General features: G+C 50.4%; 1 protein-coding gene across 1 annotated transcript; it reads left to right on the top strand.

Annotated features, from left to right (window-relative positions):
• Positions 1-7,923: 7,923 nt before the first annotated feature.
• KCNS1 (potassium voltage-gated channel modifier subfamily S member 1) lies at positions 7,924-11,798 on the top strand (the record flags this gene model as incomplete). The annotated part of the gene is made up of 2 exons (XM_082670652.1): positions 7,924-9,072; positions 11,328-11,798. Exons 1-2 carry the CDS (start codon positions 8,047-8,049, stop codon positions 11,796-11,798), a joined length of 1,497 nt encoding a protein of 498 aa, XP_082526778.1. The 5' UTR covers positions 7,924-8,046.
• Between the last annotated feature and the right edge of the window lie 7,086 nt (positions 11,799-18,884).

Below are 18,884 nucleotides of genomic sequence, written 5' to 3'. Positions count from 1 at the left end.
GAAAATGAGGTCGCATGACTCTCTCCTAGGAGTAAACAATGTCTTGAGGAACAAGGTGTTGGCATCCAGTAAGTGCAGCCTAAGTGGGCACTTCAGGAGAGCTTCTGGGGGCACTGGGAGAGGACACCCCGAAACCCAGCCCAGCTGCACAGAGGTGAGAGCTGGCACCCGCAGAACCTGAGCCCACGTCGGACCTGTGTCACGACTCAGTGGGACACGCTGGTTTCCCCCTAATTCACACGTCCCTTTCTCCCCTGATTCTCTCCCATGAGACATCGGCCCGGGACTCAGTAGGATTTCAGACAATGGAGACAGACACAGTGTTGTCTGTGAAAGCCCAAACACCTCTGTTTAAAAGACACCTCCCCCCGCCCCCCTTACTCCCACCCCTCAAACATCTGGGCATCTCGGACGTAAAAAGCCTGCACAGTCCCTGGTAAACAGTAAGTGACTGACCAATGTTTTCAATGGTTATGTGAATAGATCTGTGTCTGTGTTGCTCTGGGTGTGTGTAAATGACATACACATACATGTATAATGAACTGGGATGTATGACCTGGGACATATACACATAGTCAAATAAGTTATAAACACATGCCTACACACATAAGTATAAACACACATAATTATACATACACAGTCATATATGCATAAGTATATAGCATATGTGTTGTGAACAGAGAGACATATAAGTGTATACACATTATTTATGGGTGGGTCAGTCTCCATCACTGGATGATACATCATTGGCCTCTATTTCTTGGGGGCCTGGTCATAGTCAGGACTTAATGAGTGGGGGTGTCCATGAGGGAATGAGAGCCACCCCAAGGGACATTCCTGGACCCAGAGAGCTGGATTTCTGACTCTCCCTCTTCCCCAGGACTCACTTTGGGGTGGGAAAGGAGGCGAGCAGATTCCTCCCTGCTTTATCTGCTGGGTCTCCATTTGTGTCCTGATAGAATCTGGGGATGAAGTTGGGGATCCTGGGTCTTCTCCTCTTGTTCCTTTGACCTTGCGGTGTCATCACAGGTGAGTCACTGCTCTGGGCTTCTGTTGGCCCTGTTGGAAGATGCAAGGATTCTACTTCCTCACTGCCACAGTCCTTCTCACGGGATTCAAATGGTTGAACGGTTGACTCAAAAGTAGCAAATGCTAATTATATGGATACAAGGTGAGACCTAGGAGGGGAGAAGATGGAGAAGAATCAGGGAGTCACTGACTGCCAAGAGCTTGGGTATTTCTCTTCCTCTTTCTGGGCCTCAGTTTGCCCATCTATAAACTCATGTGGTTAATGCAGAGAATATGGTACATTGTATTCTTTGCCCATAGTCTCCCCTTCCCTCCCCAGCCTGACCCTGGCTTTTGTGGAGGAAAGTATACATCCCCTGCCTAGTGATCTGGGGCTTGGCCCTGGAACTTGCTTTGGCTAATGGGACAGGGGTGCAGGTGACAGTGTGCCAGTTTCGAGGCAAGGCACCAGGCTTCTTGGGGCTTCCACCCTCTGCCATGAGAAGAACTTGCCTAGAAGCCACTGGTCTCAGATGAAAGACACCTGGTGGGGAGGGGCAGGCCTGAACTTGAGGTGTCCCAGCCAATCTTCAAACTTGTGAGAGGGAAATAAATGTTTGTGATAGGAAGTCAGTGAGATTTGGGGGGTGTTCCTTACAGATTTATCACACTAAGAGCTTGTCTAATTCAGATAATGATTATTATTCTTTAGTGAACGCCCACTGTATGCTTCACACTTTAAAAGATCATTTCATCCACCCGATAAGCCCAAGAAAGGTGGGTGTCGTTATTCCCATTTGACAATGAAGGAGCCGAGCTTTGATCTAAGACATGAAACAGCCAGAACTGAACCGTATCATGTTCCTCCTCAGATACTGATAAAATCAGCCACAGTTAAAATCACGGTGCACTTACCCTGGACCAGGTGGCATTTTCATTACTTTACCTGTATAATCTCATTAAGTCCTCACAGCTTTACTACGTAGGCTTTATCATTTTTGCCCATGCCATGTACGAGGAAACTGAGGCACAAAGAGGTTAATCTGGCCAAGGTTGTACAGCTTATAACTAGTAGAGCCGGGATTCAACCCCGGGGAGTCTGACACCAAAGCTTACAACCTTATTGACCACAATAATTACATTCTGTAATTATTGAAAAGAAGGAATCTGAAAATTCCTTCTGGCGCTAAAGCCTCAGTTTCCACATCTGAAAAATGGGGATTACAAGACCCAAGACCCAAGAAGCATGAGTGACCAGCTTTAATTCTAGGTGCTCAGAGCCTGAGTCTGATGGTGTGCCGCTCATTGCCCTGGGTTCCTTTCCTGAAAGGCATCAGGAGGAAGAGACTCCCACACGAGCCAGTTAGGATTTGGCTGCCAAGGGCCCCATGTCCTGAGGCTTTGAGTTCTGAGCTAGTCGCCTGGAACAGCTGCAGGCAGCAGATCACAGGTCACGGCTTCTCTGGCTACAGGTGGCAGCAACTATACAGACCGTTCTAGAGTCACCTGCTTAGCTTCCTGCCTAACTTACTACTGTTCCATAAGATCTGTGCTTTGGTCTCTGCAGTGTCAGTTCTGTCCTCAGCTACCAAATTCCAGCCCATCCAGCTGCATCTCCAATGCTTGTCTCCACTGCCCTTCTGGAAATTCCGGTGGGAGGCTGGACACTTGTGTCCGGGAGCCTGGGCCTTCAAACTCCAATCTCGCTTTCCTCCCTCCCTCATCCACGAAATATTTGCTGAGCACTTAGTACAGGCTCTAGGCTGTGCCTTCACAGAGCTCCCGCACTGGAGGCTGAGACAGAGCCCTAGCTACAGAGTTTATGTTATGCATCAGACTGGAGGAATCCAGGGGACCACGGGAGGCCAGGAGGGACCTAACTCAGCCTGGAGACCAGCGAAGACTTCCTGAAGGAGGGGGAGTCAAGCCAAGACGTTGAGTTTTAGTAAGAATTCACCAAGTATGACACCAACAGTAATGTCCCCAGTTAGATATATTTGCCCACCCCCAGGTTACTGGGGTGCTGGTGGCATTCTATATTTGACCTGGGTGACTGCCACACAGATGCATAGATATGTAAAAAAAAATCATTCAGCTGTAACTTAAGATTTACGCACTTCACTATAAGAACATTATACTTCAATTTATTAAAGTAAATTAAAATTTTAAAAATTTGTTTCCTCCCTAGGAGGCCTCTGTTTATTCATTGGTAAAATGAGGGAATCAAACAAGAGCATCTTCCTGCTCTAACCTCTTTTTTTAAAAATTTTTATTTATTTTTGGCTGCGTTGGGTCTTTGTTGCTACACACGGGCTTCCTCTAGTTGCGGAGAGCAGGGGCTACTCTTCATTGCGGTGCATGGTCTTCTCATTGCGGTGGTTTCTCTTGTTGCAGAGCACGGGCTGTAGGCATAATCTCTTATTTTGAGGGAAGAACTGAAGTGGCAGAGCCCAGAGATGCACTGTCCAATATGGTAGTCACTAGCCACAAGTGGCTACTGTGCACGTGAAATGTGATTAACCCAAATTGGGATTTACTGTAGGTGAATGTAGTAGGCAGAATTCTAAGATGATTCCCAGTGACCCTTACCCCTGTATACTCTCCTCCTCTTTGAGAGTAGGTTAAAGGGAGACTGTCCTGGATGGGCCTGGCCTAAGCAGTGGAGTCCTTTAAAAGCAGAACATCTTCTCTGGCTGCTCACACAGCACTCCGGTTTGCTTGGGAGGATTTAAACATCCATGTTGCAACTGCCTGTGGGCCCACGTGGCCAGGAACCGCAGGCAGCCTTTAGGAGCTGAGAGTATCCCCAGCAGACAGCAAGCAGGGAAAGAGGGAGGTCAGTTCTACAACCACAGGGAAACAAATTCCGCCAACAATCTGTGAGCTGGAAGAGAAGCCCAAACCCAGATGAGAACCACCACCCTGGCTGACACCTTAACTGCAACCTAGTAAGACCCTGAGTAGAGAATCTAGCCATGCCGCACCCAGACTTTTGACCCCCAGAAACTATGAGATGATAAATTTTGTATTGCCTTAAGTTGCTAAGTTGGTGGTAATTTGTTACACAGCAATAAAAAACTAATACCCTGGGGCTTCCCTGGCGGCGCAGTGGTTGAGGGTCCACCTGCCAATGCAGGGCACACGGGTTCAAGCTCTGGTCCGGGAGGGTCCCACATGCCGTGGAGCAGCTGGGCCCGTGCACCGCGGCTACTGAGCCTGCGTTCTAGAGCCCATGAGCCACAACTACTGAGCCCATGTGCTGCAACTACTGAACCCTGTGCGCCTAGGGCCCGTGCTCCGCAACGGGGGGGTGCACCACAGTGAGAGGCTTGTGTACCTTAACAGAGAGTGGATCCCGCTTGCCGCAGATGGAGGGGGGCCCACGCGCGGTGGCGAGGACCCAACGCAGCCAAAAATAAATAAATAAGTAAAATAAATTTATTTAAAAAACAAACAAACAAACGAATACCCTGGATTTTGAAGACTTAGCACAAAAATGAAAATGTAAAATATCTCGTTAATAATTTCTTTATTGATTCTATGTTGAAATTATAATATTTTGGTTAAATAAAATACATTATTAAGACTAACTTCACCCGTTTCTTTTTACTGCTTTTAAATGTTGCTATAAGAAAATTTTAAATTCTATATGTGGCTTACATTACATCTATTGGACAGTGATGGTCTAGAGGACTCAGAAGTCAACCATATGACCTTGAGCAAGTCACCTCACCTCTCAAAGCCTTACATTTCTTATCTGTGAGATTGGAATAATATCAATAATAGCACCTATGCCACAGATATATTTGCAGTTTAAGAGATGAGGTTTGTAGAATACTGAGCCCAATGTAAGAGCTCAATAGATAAATCATTATTATTAACCATATTTGTAAAGTAGGGATCCTTTCCTGTATCCAGGTCCTAATCTTCAGGACCCTCTCCCCAACCAGGCACACAGTAGGTGCTTAATAAATGCTTGTGGTTTACACAACCTTGACAAAACTCTTTGGCACAGTTCTCTCTTCCCCTCGGCACCACGAATCAGGAATCTATGGGCAGGTGATGACACTGAACTTCAGGGGTAAAATGATCTGTTTCAGGCTTGATCTGTTTCAAGATTTCCCTGCGGAAATCTTGGAAGATGTGAGTTCCAATCCCAGGTCCACAACTCCTAGCTAAGTACCCTGAGCAAATGACTGGGGCTTGTTTGTGAAATGGGTAACAGAAGACGCTGTGCATGTCGTTTGTGTCAGGAATAACTTAGATAAGTCACCTGAAGCCTGGTGCCTGGCCCATACTAAGGACTCAGTTAAGGAAGCTATTATTACTGCTGCTGCCGTTGTTGTTGTTCCTTTGTCGGAGAAGCTCCGGCCAAAATCCCTCTCTAGAGGGACCCCCGCCCCTTAAATTACCCCCCATCCCCTGGCCCCTGACTTGTGGGGGGATGCCCTGGCTGGGTCCCGTCTCCAGACATCCCCCCTCTCCCCAACTGAGTCAGGAATAGAAACCCCCGCCTCCGACAGCCCGCTGCCTCCCTCCTTCCCCGGGCAGCGATCGATGCGGCCTCAGCGATCGATGCGGCCGGGACAGACGGAGGAAAACGGGGAAGGAGGAGTCAGCGGGGCCTCCGGGCAGAGACATCGGGCGCGGCCAGCGGCTCCCCAGCCTCGGCACCTTCCAGGACCACGCGGCCGGCGGACGCCCTACAGGGGCCGCGACAGGTAAGGGACCTCCCTGGGGGTGGGGGGGAGGCAAGGTCCGGGGAAGGGGCGGGGGCTGCGAGAATGGGAGGCCAGGTTGCCCTGGGTCCCGGTGCCCGTGTCCCCGCTATGAGACACCCCCCCACCAACCCCGACCCAGGAGGGAGCAACGTGGGGCTGGCAGGGCTTGGGCTGCCCTGTCTGCTCATCATCACAATGGGATTCGAAAACCTCCCTGGCAGGGTTGGTGGAGGGATTAAACCCGCGAAGTGTATCTGGAGCCCAGCGAAATTACCAGCACATAGTAGGTGCTCAAAATAAATGTGTGGAGAGAGTCTTGACTCAAAAAGCCTAGTTTCCAACCTCAGCTGTGCCATGGGCTAGCAGGGTAATTTGAGCAAATCACTTAATCTTTCTTACTGATCCTCAGATTCTAGGCAGGGAAGGTTTGTTAAATTAATCATCCCATTTCATAGAGCAGGGAGGTGAGTTCCAGAAAAAAAGAGAAAGCGATTTGCCCACAGTCCTGCACCTAATGGTTGATGGAACTAGATTAGAAACTCCATCTTTTGACACCAAGTCCAAGCAGGGGGGGAAGGCGTGGAGCTGCCTCACGTATGTATTTATTGTGCACAAATTATGTGCCAGGGACTGTGCTGCCGATAAACAATTTACCTCATTTAATCCTCAAAACTTCTTATGGAAAGTATGATGTTCCCCAGTTTACCGATGAGGAAATCGAAGTTCAGAGAGGGGCATGATTCTGCTCAAGGTCAACAGTCAGTAAGTGGCAGACTCAGAATCTGAGCCTACGTCTGATGAGGGAAGTGCAAGGGGTTGACATTTATTGAGCACCCATTGTGTTCCGGGGGCTTTGCACACACACTCACAATAACCCTTCACCAGAAGTGCTGCTATCCCCATTCTGGAGATAAGGGAGCTAAAACCGAGAGCTGGAGGAGACTGGCCAGAGGTCACACAGGTGACAGAGCTAAGGACGAAACCCTGACCGCCTTAAACACCAAGCCCAGGGTAAGTGAAGGGCACCCTGCCCGCTCCCTGCCAGGCACTGGGCCGGCTGCTTGATACACACTCAGTCCCCCGTCCACCCAAGGGAAGCAGGCATTACTGAGCCCACAGCACAGATGAGATTTCTGAGGCACAGGAGGTGAGTCACTAGCCCTCAATTCCAGCAGAAATTGGAGACAGTAAGCAGCGGAAGGATCTGACATTTCCTGAGCATCCACTAAGGCCGAGCACTTCCATAGCCTACCTTAATCCTCCCGCCTTCCTCGGGAGCAGGTGCTACTGTCCGCATTGTGAACTGTGCATCGTGCCAGAAATTGAGACCTAGAGAAAAGCATCTTCCTCAAGGCTCCAGGTGCATCAAGGGTGGCTCTAAACCCCGGTTTGCCTGACGCCAGGAGACAAACAGCTGCATGACTTACGACACCCCTTCTGGGAGCCAGGCATTCAAGGTCATTTCATCTTTCTAACCACACTTGGAGGGGGATATGTTTAGCTCCACTTGACAGAAGCTCAGAGAGGTGACATGACTTGCTTATGGTCACACAAGAGTGCCAAACTTCAATCAGGCTGACGCTACAGATGCTTTAAATAGGCTAAGCGAATGGCTCTCAACCTTGACCAGGCATCAGAATCACCCTCCAAGCTCGTTGGAACACAGACTGCTGGACCGCATCCCCTGAGTTTCTGATTCAGCAAGTCCAGAGCAGGCTGAGAGTACGCTGCATCTGTGACAAACTCCCAGGTGACGGTGAAGCTGCTCGTCCAGGGAACACACCTTAAGAACTTCTGGTCTAGACGGATTCTCTCAACGACCCTAGATAGTAATGCTCACTATCCCGCTGTGTAGAGGAGGAAACCCAGCTTCAGAGTGCCAGCTTGCGCACGGTCCCATAGGAAGCCTCTGGAATGCGAAAATCCCAGTCTGGGCAAGGAGACGTCCTGAATGAGCGGCCAGCGGGGGTCAGGACATCCTGCCGTCCTACAGCTTTCATAGTCCTCCAAGGGACATCTCAGCATCCACTTTATGAAAATGAAGGGGTGGGGGGAGTTCTCAGTGATTTGGCCAAGGACCCCAGTGGGGGAGTGGGGAGTGAGGGATATTCAAACCCAAGCTTGACTCTTGAGTCCGGAGGGCACTTGACACTGTGTGCCTATGGCGTACCAGACGCTTCACATAGCGCCTCCAACGCCCCTGGCTGGGGATGGAGCAGGGAGGGGATTTAGACCTGGTCTTCGTGGAAGGGAGGCCGTCCGGGAACGCCCCCTTCAGCGTGCCCATCCCCTGTCCGCAGGCCAGCGCGCGGCAGCCATGGTGAGCGAGTGCCCGGGGCCCGGAGCCCGGGTGCCCTGGCGGCGAAGCGACGAGGCGCTGCGCGTGAACGTGGGCGGCGTGCGGCGGCGGCTGAGCGCCCGCGCCCTGGCGCGGTTCCCGGGCACGCGGCTGGGCCGCCTGCAGGCCGCGGCGTCGGAGGAGCAGGCGCGACGCCTGTGCGACGACTACGATGCGGCGGCGCGCGAGTTCTACTTCGATCGGCACCCGGGCTTCTTCCTGAGCCTGCTGCACTTCTACCGCACCGGCCGCCTGCACGTGCTCGACGAGCAGTGCGTCTTCGCCTTCGGCCAGGAGGCCGACTACTGGGGCCTGGGCGAGAGCGCGCTGGCCACGTGCTGCCGTGCGCGCTACCTGGAGCGGCGCGTGGCACGACCGCGCGTCTGGGACGAGGACAGCGACACGCTGAGCAGCGTGGGCCCGTGCCCCGAAGAGATCTCTGACGTGCAGCGAGAGCTAGCGCACTACCGGGCGGTGCGCTGCGGCCGCCTGCGCCGCCGCCTCTGGCTCACCATGGAGAACCCGGGCTACTCGCTGCCCAGCAAGCTCTTCAGCTGCGTCTCCATCGGCGTGGTGCTCGCCTCCATCGCCGCCATGTGCATTCACAGCCTGCCCGAGTACCAGGCCCGCGAGGCAGCGGCCGCCGTGGCCGCGGTGTCCGCGGGCCGCAGGGCGGAAGGCTTGCGCGACGACCCGGTGCTGCGGCACCTCGAGTACTTCTGCATCGCCTGGTTCAGCTTCGAGGTGTCGTCGCGCCTCCTGCTAGCGCCCAGCACGCGCAACTTCTTCTGCCACCCGCTCAACCTCATCGATATCGTGTCCGTGCTGCCCTTCTATCTCACGCTGCTGGCTGGCGTGGCACTCCGAGACCAGGGCGGAGCGGGTGGCGAGGAGCTGGGCGACCTGGGCAAGGTGGTGCAGGTGTTCCGTCTCATGCGCATCTTCCGCGTGCTCAAGTTGGCGCGCCACTCCACTGGGCTGCGCTCGCTGGGTGCAACGCTCAAGGTAGGGTTAGGGGTTTCGGGGAGGCGGGTGTAACCATGGGGCAGGTTAGCAGGGGAACTTCCAAGCCTGTGGTGTCCAGACACACGGGGCTAGACACCAGGTGTGCATTTCACATCCAGTCCTACCTTCCCAATAGCCCTGTAAGAAGGGTCTTTCTGTTAACCTGTTTCCCAGGAGAGAAACGGAAAACCGAGGCAGAGCTTTGCTTGTCTTTCTTTCCAAAACCAAACCAAAAGACAAAAACAAACAACAATAACAAAAACAAGACAAAGGTTACTTTGGATCTATCTGTCAAACATCACAAAAATACGCCAAGCAGGATGCTCACTGGCTTCTCTGCTGAGCCTTCGTGCTGGCGTTATCAGGGAGCACGGGTACCATAGGTCACCCTTCATAGGCTAAGTCTAGCAACAGCCCCAGAGCTAACACTTACTGACTGCTAACTCTATGCCAATTTCACATCCGTCATCGATTTCATCCTCAGGACAGCTTCCTCAGGAACATGCTATTATTTATTCCCTTCCCATAGATGAAGAAGCTGAGGTTGGAGGGTTGCCTTTTTAAAGCCTGGTTGCAATTTGTGGAGCACCCGCCCCGTGTCAGGACCTGCACTGGGGGTGAATCACTGCCCTGGCAAGCTTACCCTCAAGGGGGTGAAATTAGCCTGGTTTTGGGAGGGAGGCAACGTGAACAGCTTGGAAGAAGGCCTGGAGAGGGAAAAGGATGATGCTGGGAGGGGGACATGGAGGGAAGGGTGTGCCCACTGAGGAGGTTGGAGAGGTGAGTGGGGCACAGGGCACTGAAGGGTCGTCAACTCTTGGCCCGCAATTTTGGTCTTTTTCCTGTGGGAATAGGGGATCCTGTGAGAGGTTTAAACAGGGTCAAGTATTTTTGTGACTCCTTTGCAGATGTGGAAACTGAGGCTCCAAGAGGTGGCAGGACTTGTCAGAGGTTCCTCAGCAAATAAGTGGTGCAGCCCAGAGAAGCATCCACCTGGTCCTGACCCTAGCACCGCTTTCTCCCAAAGCTCCATGCAACCCTGTTAAGAATCCCTAAAAGGTGCTGGAGGACCCCTTCCACCCGTGGCTTAGGAAAGCCGTTTGCATGCTCTCACGGCAGGACAGCCGGGATGCTGGGTGCAGGCAGGGCGACCTGGGCAGACTGCTAGGGCAGGTAGAGGGAATTCCATTAGCCAGACCCCTGAACTGAGCATTTCTCCAGGGACAGTCCACCCCAGAACTCTGCCTTGCCTCCACCATGCAGGAAGCCAGGGCCTGATGCTGCTAGCTTTTTCTGCAGGGAAGGAGAAGAGTGCTGATCAAAGCTGCAGCGTCCAAGGCACGGGTGTAAGACTTTGGATGAGAGCCTTGCTACTCAAAGCCAGGCCCCTGGCCAGCAGCAGCTTCCTAATTACCTGGGAGTTTGCAAAACCTGTGGCCCTACCCCAGACCTACTCAGTTAGTTCCCCCTACATGATTTCTCTGCACCTTATAGTTTGGGAGGCCCTGTTCCAGACTAGGGGTTCTCAGCCTCAGCACTGACATTTGGGGCCAGATAATTCTTTGTTGGGTTGCGGGTGCTGTCCTGTGCATTGTAGGGTGATTAGCTGCGTCTCTGGCCTCTACCCACTAGATGCCAGTAGCACACCTCTCCCAGCTGTGACGACCAAGAATGTCTCTAGACGTTGCCACGTGTCCCTTGGGGGACAGAACTGCCCTATTCGAGCATCAGTGCCATAAGGCGTTGGGGGCAGAACAAGTATACACACCCACAGGCAAGTGCATCCAGTGGGTGGTCCAGGGAACTCATATATCCTCTTAGCTTCCTCGAGAGGCAGAAAATAGTTTTGTACTTAACAGAAATGGGAGAGACCAGTCAAAAGGACATGAAACCAGCTCTTTACACTGTGGCATAGAAACTGCGGTTCTCTCTTGGTTCTGCAACAGTGTAAAAATCACCAGCTTTCCATTAACTGGCTGGCCCCACCAGTGGCCCCTGCATTAGAAGAAACAGCCATGGTTTAGCAGGCAGGCACTTTGGACAACAGAAATCAGGCCTGTGTTCAGTCTCAGGGCGATTTGCTGGCTACTGTAGTTGAACGACCTTAGTGTGCAGGCAGGGCACCTGGGTGTTGGCACCAGCTCCACTTTGTGACTTTGGACCTGCCCCTTCTACTCTCTGGGCCTCAGTTTCCCCATGTGCCCAATACCGGGTCTGTAAGTTCACCAACTCTGACTTCCTGCATTCTCTTCCAGCACAGCTACCGTGAGGTGGGCATCTTGCTGCTGTACCTGGCCGTGGGTGTGTCTGTGTTCTCCTGCGTGGCCTACACAGCCGAAAAGGAGGAGGATGTGGGCTTTGACACCATCCCGGCCTGCTGGTGGTGGGGCACGGTGAGCATGACCACCGTGGGCTATGGGGATGTGGTGCCGGTGACAGTGGCCGGCAAGCTGGCAGCGTCGGGCTGCATCCTCGGGGGCATCCTGGTGGTGGCGCTCCCCATCACCATCATCTTCAACAAGTTCTCCCACTTCTACCGACGCCAGAAGGCCCTGGAGGCTGCCGTGCGCAACAGTGACCACTGGGAGTTTGAGGACTTGCTGAGCAGCGTTGACGGAGTGTCGGAGGGGTCTCTGGAGACCTCCCGAGAGACCTCCCAGGAGGGAAGATCTGAAGACCTGGAGGCTCAGGCCACTAGTGGGCCTCCAAACTCTCAGGTTTATTAAAACCAGGGCTCCGTGCCCCCCTTCCCACACCCCTGCAGTGAGCTGAAACAGAGCAGAGATTCCTCCCCTGCTTAAGTTCTTCCTGGTGGCATGGCCTCTCAGTATCACTCACTCTGGCTTCAGAAATGACACCTGGAGGCCGGGTCCTTTCCTCCAAAGGCGCAGAGCAGCACAGTGTTACCCTAGATTCTGTGAGCCTGGGGAGCACCCCAGAGACCTTTCTAGACGAACCTCCAAGCCACCCACAATGCAGGCATGAGCCAAAGAGGGAAAGTCAAAAGGACGCTAACAATTCCTGAGCGCCTTCTGTCTGTTAGCCATGTCACATTGGCCCTCTGTTGGAGGATGGGAATCGTCCCCATTTCACAGATGAGGAAACAGGCTCAGAGAGGCACAATGACTTGCCCAGATGTCGCACAACTAGAAGTGGTGGAGCCAGGGTTGGAATCCCAGCTCGTGGGTCTCTGCCAAGGCAATGTTCCTTCCACTGGTCTTTCTTCTGCCCTCACAAAATTTGCATGTGGTTGTAGGGGGTTCATGGAACCCCCAGAGTTGGTTCATAGAGTTAGAACCTTCTGTTAGAGCTAGGGAAAGGACCAGGCAGGGGATTCAGATGTAGGCTCCTGGACCTCAGCTGTGGTTCTTTTCCAGGAGCTTCCAACAGGAGTCAGCTTTCAAAGATGAGGTCTTAAAGGAAGGACTAGGTAGGAGGCTGCCCCCTTAGTGGATGGGCAAGACTTGTTAAACAATAGTCCTGAAGCTTCCTCCAAGGGCTGGCTTAAGATACAGAAAATCTGAAGGGGCCCTGGCCTGAGGCCTGAGGTCTAGACCAGCTATGCTAGGACCTACTCCATTTCCACAGTTCAGCCCATCTATTAGATGGTCACAATCTGTGCCCCAGAGGGAGATGAAAGCCAAATGGAGCACTGATTTAAAGCCAGCTCAGCTCTGAAGTGTTGGTGGCAAGCAGCTGCCATCCATCGACACCTGTCGCCCCTTCCCTAGATCCCCCCAGGCTGATCTTGGCAGTTGCCTTCTGCCCATGACGCAGACTTCCAGCCCTCCCTTGGGTCACCATCCGGGCAAACGCTTGAGCCTCCTGTCCCTTGTGGCCAGGTCCAGCCCTCTCATCCTTGCTGGGGCCACATGTTTTATACTCGCCTGCTGAATCCTCTCTCTATTTGCTGAGAAAGTCCTGCAGCCCTTTCCACATACTGTGGCTGGGACAGCCATCGCTATCGTGTCATTGCCGGACTGTAGCTCTGTCCCACCACACTGAGCTCCAAGATGGAAGACACTGTCTGGTTGAACCTGGCTTTGCGTGGAGCAGGTATTTAGTAAACGTTGAATAGATCAACCAATTTGTACAGCCTACTACATGTGGAGCACTGAGGAGAAAGAGGAAATAGAGAGACCTTGTCCTTAAGAGGACAGAGACAAGACCGCAAAGGAGATCCTTTCAGTTTGCCTCTCTCCTCCTCCTTGCTCTTTGAGGATTTAAAAATGACTTCCTAGGACTTCCCTGGCGGTCCAGTAGTTAAGACTTTGCCTTGCAATGCAGGGGGTGCGGGTTTGACCAGGGAGCTAGGATCCCACATGCCTCGTGGCCAAAAAACCAAAACAGAAAACAGAAGCAACATTGTAACAAATTCGTTTAAAAATGGTCCCCATCAAAAAAACTTTAAAAAAATAAAATAAAAAAATAAAAATGACTTCCTTGTAAATTCTTTACTCATTCATTCAACAAACATCTTTGAGAAGAGGCATAAGCTGGGGCTTCACGTGTGGCCTGCAGACGTGTTTTGTTTGGCTGAGTGTATTTTTTAAAATTCAAATGCCTTTGGGCGAAGCGCAGGCTCTCCAGTTCCCCACAGCGTCCCCCTCCCACCCACCTCCTCATACACACAGACCCCACGGTGTGAGCCCCGCCACTTCTCAGATTTACTTTACCCACCTGGCCTCCTATTTATCAGCTGCTTACTAGGTTTCAGAGATACAGTGGGGAACAAAATATATATTCCTATACTCGTGAAGCGTACAGACTAGTGGGGGAGATGGATTTTAATTCAATAACCCCATAAGTATGTAATAGCTTTATGAAGTAAAGGGAACTATAAGCGCGTAATGGAGCAGGGACCGTTAACCGAGGTCAGAGTAGACTTTCCTGAGCAAGTGACTATCTCATCCTAGGGATAAATACCTAATTAGGCAATGAGGGTGCCTGGAAGCGTTTCAAGCAGAGAGAACAGCATGTGCAAAGGCCTTGTGGCATACACAGGGCCTGGTACATAGGAGGCCCCTACATGTGGGTGGATTGAGTCTCCAGATTGGAGCAGAGACTGGAGCTAAGCCAAAGGGTCGCCTATGAATTCACCACACACACACCCCAGCCCTCCTGCACACTCACCTCCTAACTTCTAGGCCCAGCTCTGCTCAGGTCGGAGCACAGAGACCAGAAGGGCTGCATGCACCACCCTTGTGGTCTTGCTGGACATACACCAAGGAGCCAGATAGCTTCCAGACTTTGAGTCCCTAGAGCTGGTGTGAGGAAAGCTCAGGGAAAAATCATCTGACCTGCATCCATCATGAGGCTGTGTGTGGCCCTGGTAGAAAGGCAACGACTCACTCCCACTCCCGTGTATCAGTGAAAACCATTCTGCAAATAGACTGGGCCCAGGGGCCTGTTTCTGCCTGTGTGAAGCTGGCTGCCTGGCGTGCTTTCTGGGTGACTGGGGATGGTGGGTGATACGTGGAGTGACTCAGAATCCACATTCTCGGGTTCCAGTCTTGGATTAGGCACAGGTTGTAAGTGATAGGAATCCAGCAGGTCACTAAGTTAATCAAAAAGGGTAATTCATTAGAATAAATAAGTGAAATGATGAACAACGGTTACAGTTAGAGTTCTTTGTTTGCAAGCAACAGAAACTGACTTCCTTAAGAAAAAAAATTAATTCATTGGAAGGTGTATCGTTTCCTGTGGCTGCTGTAACCGATTGCCACAAACGATGAAACAAACTTGAAACAAGAGAAATTTATTTCTCTCACAGTTCTGGGGGCCAGATTCCAAAATCAAAGTGTGAGCAGGGCCACATTCCCTCCAGAAGCTCCAGGGTAGAGTCCTCTCCTTGCCTCTTCTAGCTTCTGTCAGCTGCTAGCATTTCCTGGCACGTGGCTTCCTCCCTCCAGTCTCTGCCTCTGTCATCACGTTGCCTTCTCCTCTGTGTGTGTCACATCTCCCAGGGCCTCTTTCTTTCTTTCTTTTTTTTTTTGCGGTACGCGGGCCTCTCACTGTCGTGGCCTCTCCTGTTGCGGAGCACAGGCTCCGGACGCGCAGGCTCAGCGGCCATGGCTCACGGGCCCAGCCGCTCCACGGCATGTGGATCTTCCCAGACCGGGGCACAAACCCGTGTCCCCTGCATTGGCAGGCGGACTCTCAACCACTGCGCCACCAGGGAAGCCCTGGAGTAAATTTTTAAGACTAAGAGAACCCAGGCTCAGGCTAGGGAATTGTTTCTGGATAAGGATGGGCAGGACCCAGCCGATCCCCTCTGAATGCTGGGCAGTGCATGGCCTGGCTTCATCAATGACAGACAGAGATGAAGGATGCCAAGGTGATCCTATGTCCAGACTCTCACACCAGACCCTTTCTATAGGCTGGTCCCTCTGCCCAGGATGCCTCATCTCCCTCACTTCTCACCCCTTCTCCACCTGCCGTCTCTTCCTCATTTTTAAAGTGCAGGATGTATTACCTCCTCCAGAAAAGCTTCCTTGGACATCCTAGCAGAACCGACTGTTGCTCCCTCCTGTGTCCACAGGTTGTGTACTTTCTTCTACCATAGTATTTCCAATGTTGTATGCTTGTGGGCTGAACCGACTCCCCAGGTGGCCTGCAAGAGCTGTGCCTAGTTCATCTTTAACTCCCTGACAACCAGCTCAGTGCCTGGCACACAGTAGGTGTCCAACAAAAGTTTACTTCCTACGCCACCTACCTCTACCCTGGCTTTGGATTCCAGAATAAACACACCACAGAGTCGATGTCACAAAGTTTCACAATACCATCATCCAGGCTATAGATGGAGGCTCTCATTTCTAAAAAGAGGATAGACTCTGGTCCAAATGACAGTTTATTTAAAACAAAGGTGACAAGGTGGAGGAAGGAGGAAGGAGGGAGAACAACAATTCTAACATAAAAGCACATAGGAAGCATCTCAATTTTTTTAAAAAAAGGCAGTGGAGGAAGCTATGTCTCATACATATACAAACTGCTGACCTCGATTGGTTATTTACATCCAAACTTTATAAAATAGCATTTCAAGTCGGCTCTTAAGCCAGTGTTATTAGTTTTTGTTACAAAAAGTTAAAGCTACAAACTTCACATTTTTAAGTTGTACGTCTGCAACAGCATTTAAGCTTTTTTTTTTTTCCAAGTTGGTCTGAGTGCAAGCTGGTAGAAGAGATTTTCTTTTTCCAAACACAAAAAAGAACATGGATTCCAAATACAATGACTGTAATCCTGGTGAAAATACAGACATAGTGCTTAAGAAAGGATGGGGTGAGAGGATGTGGACTGGGCAGGAACAATTTTCCGGTAAAAAAGGAGCTGCAATCTTTAGAGGCAACGTGGTATGCTAGAAAGGGCACTGGAATGAGGATCAGAAGACCTGGATTTGAATTCTGGCTCTGCCGTATTCTAGCTACCTGACCTTGAGCAACAGACTCTACCTCTCTTAAGCCTCAGTTTCCTTATCTGTCAAACGAGGACAGTAATACGTGTATCACCCAGAGCCATTAAGTCTTCATAGATAAAGGGTTATTCAGATCATCTTCTTCTTCTTGAGTGAGGTATGGTACGTACTTTGTATCTTTCAAGGAATTTGTCCATTTTATTTAAGTTGTTGAATTTATTAGCATAAAGTTATTCATAAAGTTGTTATTAGCCTTTTAATATCTGTAGGATCTGTAATGATGTCACCTCTCTCATTCCTGATATTGGTAAGCACAACTGAATTTTAAATGGTATAAATAATACATCTCTGGCAGCAGGTGCTAAATAAATGTTTCCTGGATCAGAACCTACAGTCTGGAGGAGTCAAGGCTATAGTTCTTAAGTTGCTTTGGAGTATTGGGTCTGTCTGTGTGTCCGTCTATCTATCTATTTAACCATGTATCCGTCAAGCCAAACATTCGTCCACCAATCCATCCGTCCATCCAATTGGTGGTTGGGAGAAGGGACAAGGAAAAAGAAAAATGGAAATTTGCTTCAAAATTACTGGTGAGGAAGCAATAAAGATATTCCTGGAGAATCTGAGATTTTTAAAAGACACAGTTCGGTCTGGGTCATTGTTTCCTAGGAGAGAACAAGTGAGAGGCCCAGAGTCCCCTGGAAGCTTGAGTCGCAAATGCTCAAGCAATGACTGACACTCAGGGCTCAATGGAAGCCAGCTGACCTATCCTGAATTTAGTATTCAAGGAAAAAAATGACTAGGATTTGCTTCTCTGCCTTCCTGTCACAAGAAAACAAACACACCTTGTCAGGAAATCCATCTCATCCAAATTAAACTGACTTTTGGCCAAAGGGCTCTGCCTAGCTAGACTGGAAAGCAATGTACTTTGTTGGACCAGCATTCTGGATGCACACATGCTTGAAACAAAATAAACCTCAGATAGAGATTCATCTCCCAAGAATATTTATGGGGGAAAACTGAACCTTCTTTTACTTGGCTCTAGCTTAGGAAGGGAGAATAATGGGCATTCCCCTCTTGTCTGGCCAAGTGCAAAATCCTTTAAAAAAAAGAGAGAGAAAGAGAGAGAGACTGAGGCAGGAGTGTTAATTAGCGCAGCAGATGGTGTAGGAAAATTCATGCTCCATACTTTGGGTTTTAAAACTCACTTGGCTGTCAGGCTTGACTACTAATTCAGTGGTTTCCCAACCTGAGAATGCCAGCTAGAGTTTTTTAGTCTGTGCAAGAAAAGTGGTCATTTCATTTTTGCAAAGACTTGTTGGATAAACAGGGAACTATATTCAATATCCTGTGATAAACCATAATGGAAGAGAATGTGAAAAAAAATGTATATATATGTATAACTGAATCACTTTGCTGTACGGCAGAAATTAACACATCGTAAATCAACTATACTTGAATAAAATTAAAAAAAAAAAAAAGACGACTTGTGACTTTCCTTTTCCCTGTAAATACTGGTCACACATGGTGATGCTATGAACCCTGATTCTACCACTTACCACCTGTACCACTTTGGGAAAGAACTTTTTTCTCTCTGAAGCTGCTTCTTCATCTATGAAATGGAGATAAAGCACTTAATTCACAGAGTTATTGGGAAGTTTGGAGCTGCCACAAAGAGCCTACCTACCTAGCGCAGTGCCTGGCGTATAATAAGTGGTCATGGTCGCTAGCTGCCGTTTATTATTGTAGCGGGATCCTCGAATTGTCCTCTGTTGTCTGTACCTGCCACAAGGCTGCTTAGCTGGCCAAGCCCTGCAGACCGACAACAACCTCTTGCATTTTAAAAAAATGTAATTTTTGCTGTAATTGTAAAGAACAGAATCCAGCCACAGGAGAGGAACATTCCCTGACTCTCCACTAATGGAATCAAATTACAGTATCCTTAGGTGCGACCTAGTCACAGCTCCCCTATCTGAGGGGAAGAGGTACTAGAAAACAAAAAGACAGTTGTCTTTCCCAACTGTCTGCTCTTGGCTGTGTGACTAAGTGACATGTGGCCTTGAACCAAGGCTCCAGACGGATGGCTCAGTGCTGTCTGTTGCAAAGCCCTCTGATCTGCCTTAGGCCCTACATCTGCCCGCGTGATGCCTGTCTGCTGTCCGGCAGATGCTGTGGAGCTCATGGAATGGCTGAAACTGAACGATCTGGCTCCCCTTGGGAATCTCTTCACAGCTAGTCCCCTACTGAAGAGACAAAGCAAGAGCAAGTTTCCATTAGCAGGATTCCCTGAAACAACTTCACCAAAACTGACACAAGTGTCTTCCCTCCAAGAAGGGGCTGCTTGGTTCAGTGAAGCAGGAGTGAGGAGCCCCAAAGTCCAATTCCAGCTCTTACTTTAATTTGC

The sequence above is a fragment of the Grampus griseus genome (genome assembly GCF_964374135.1).
Source record: "Grampus griseus genome assembly, chromosome: 14".
NCBI classification, from domain to species: domain Eukaryota; kingdom Metazoa; phylum Chordata; class Mammalia; order Artiodactyla; family Delphinidae; genus Grampus; species Grampus griseus.
This window is presented reverse-complemented; position numbering and strand designations above follow the sequence as displayed.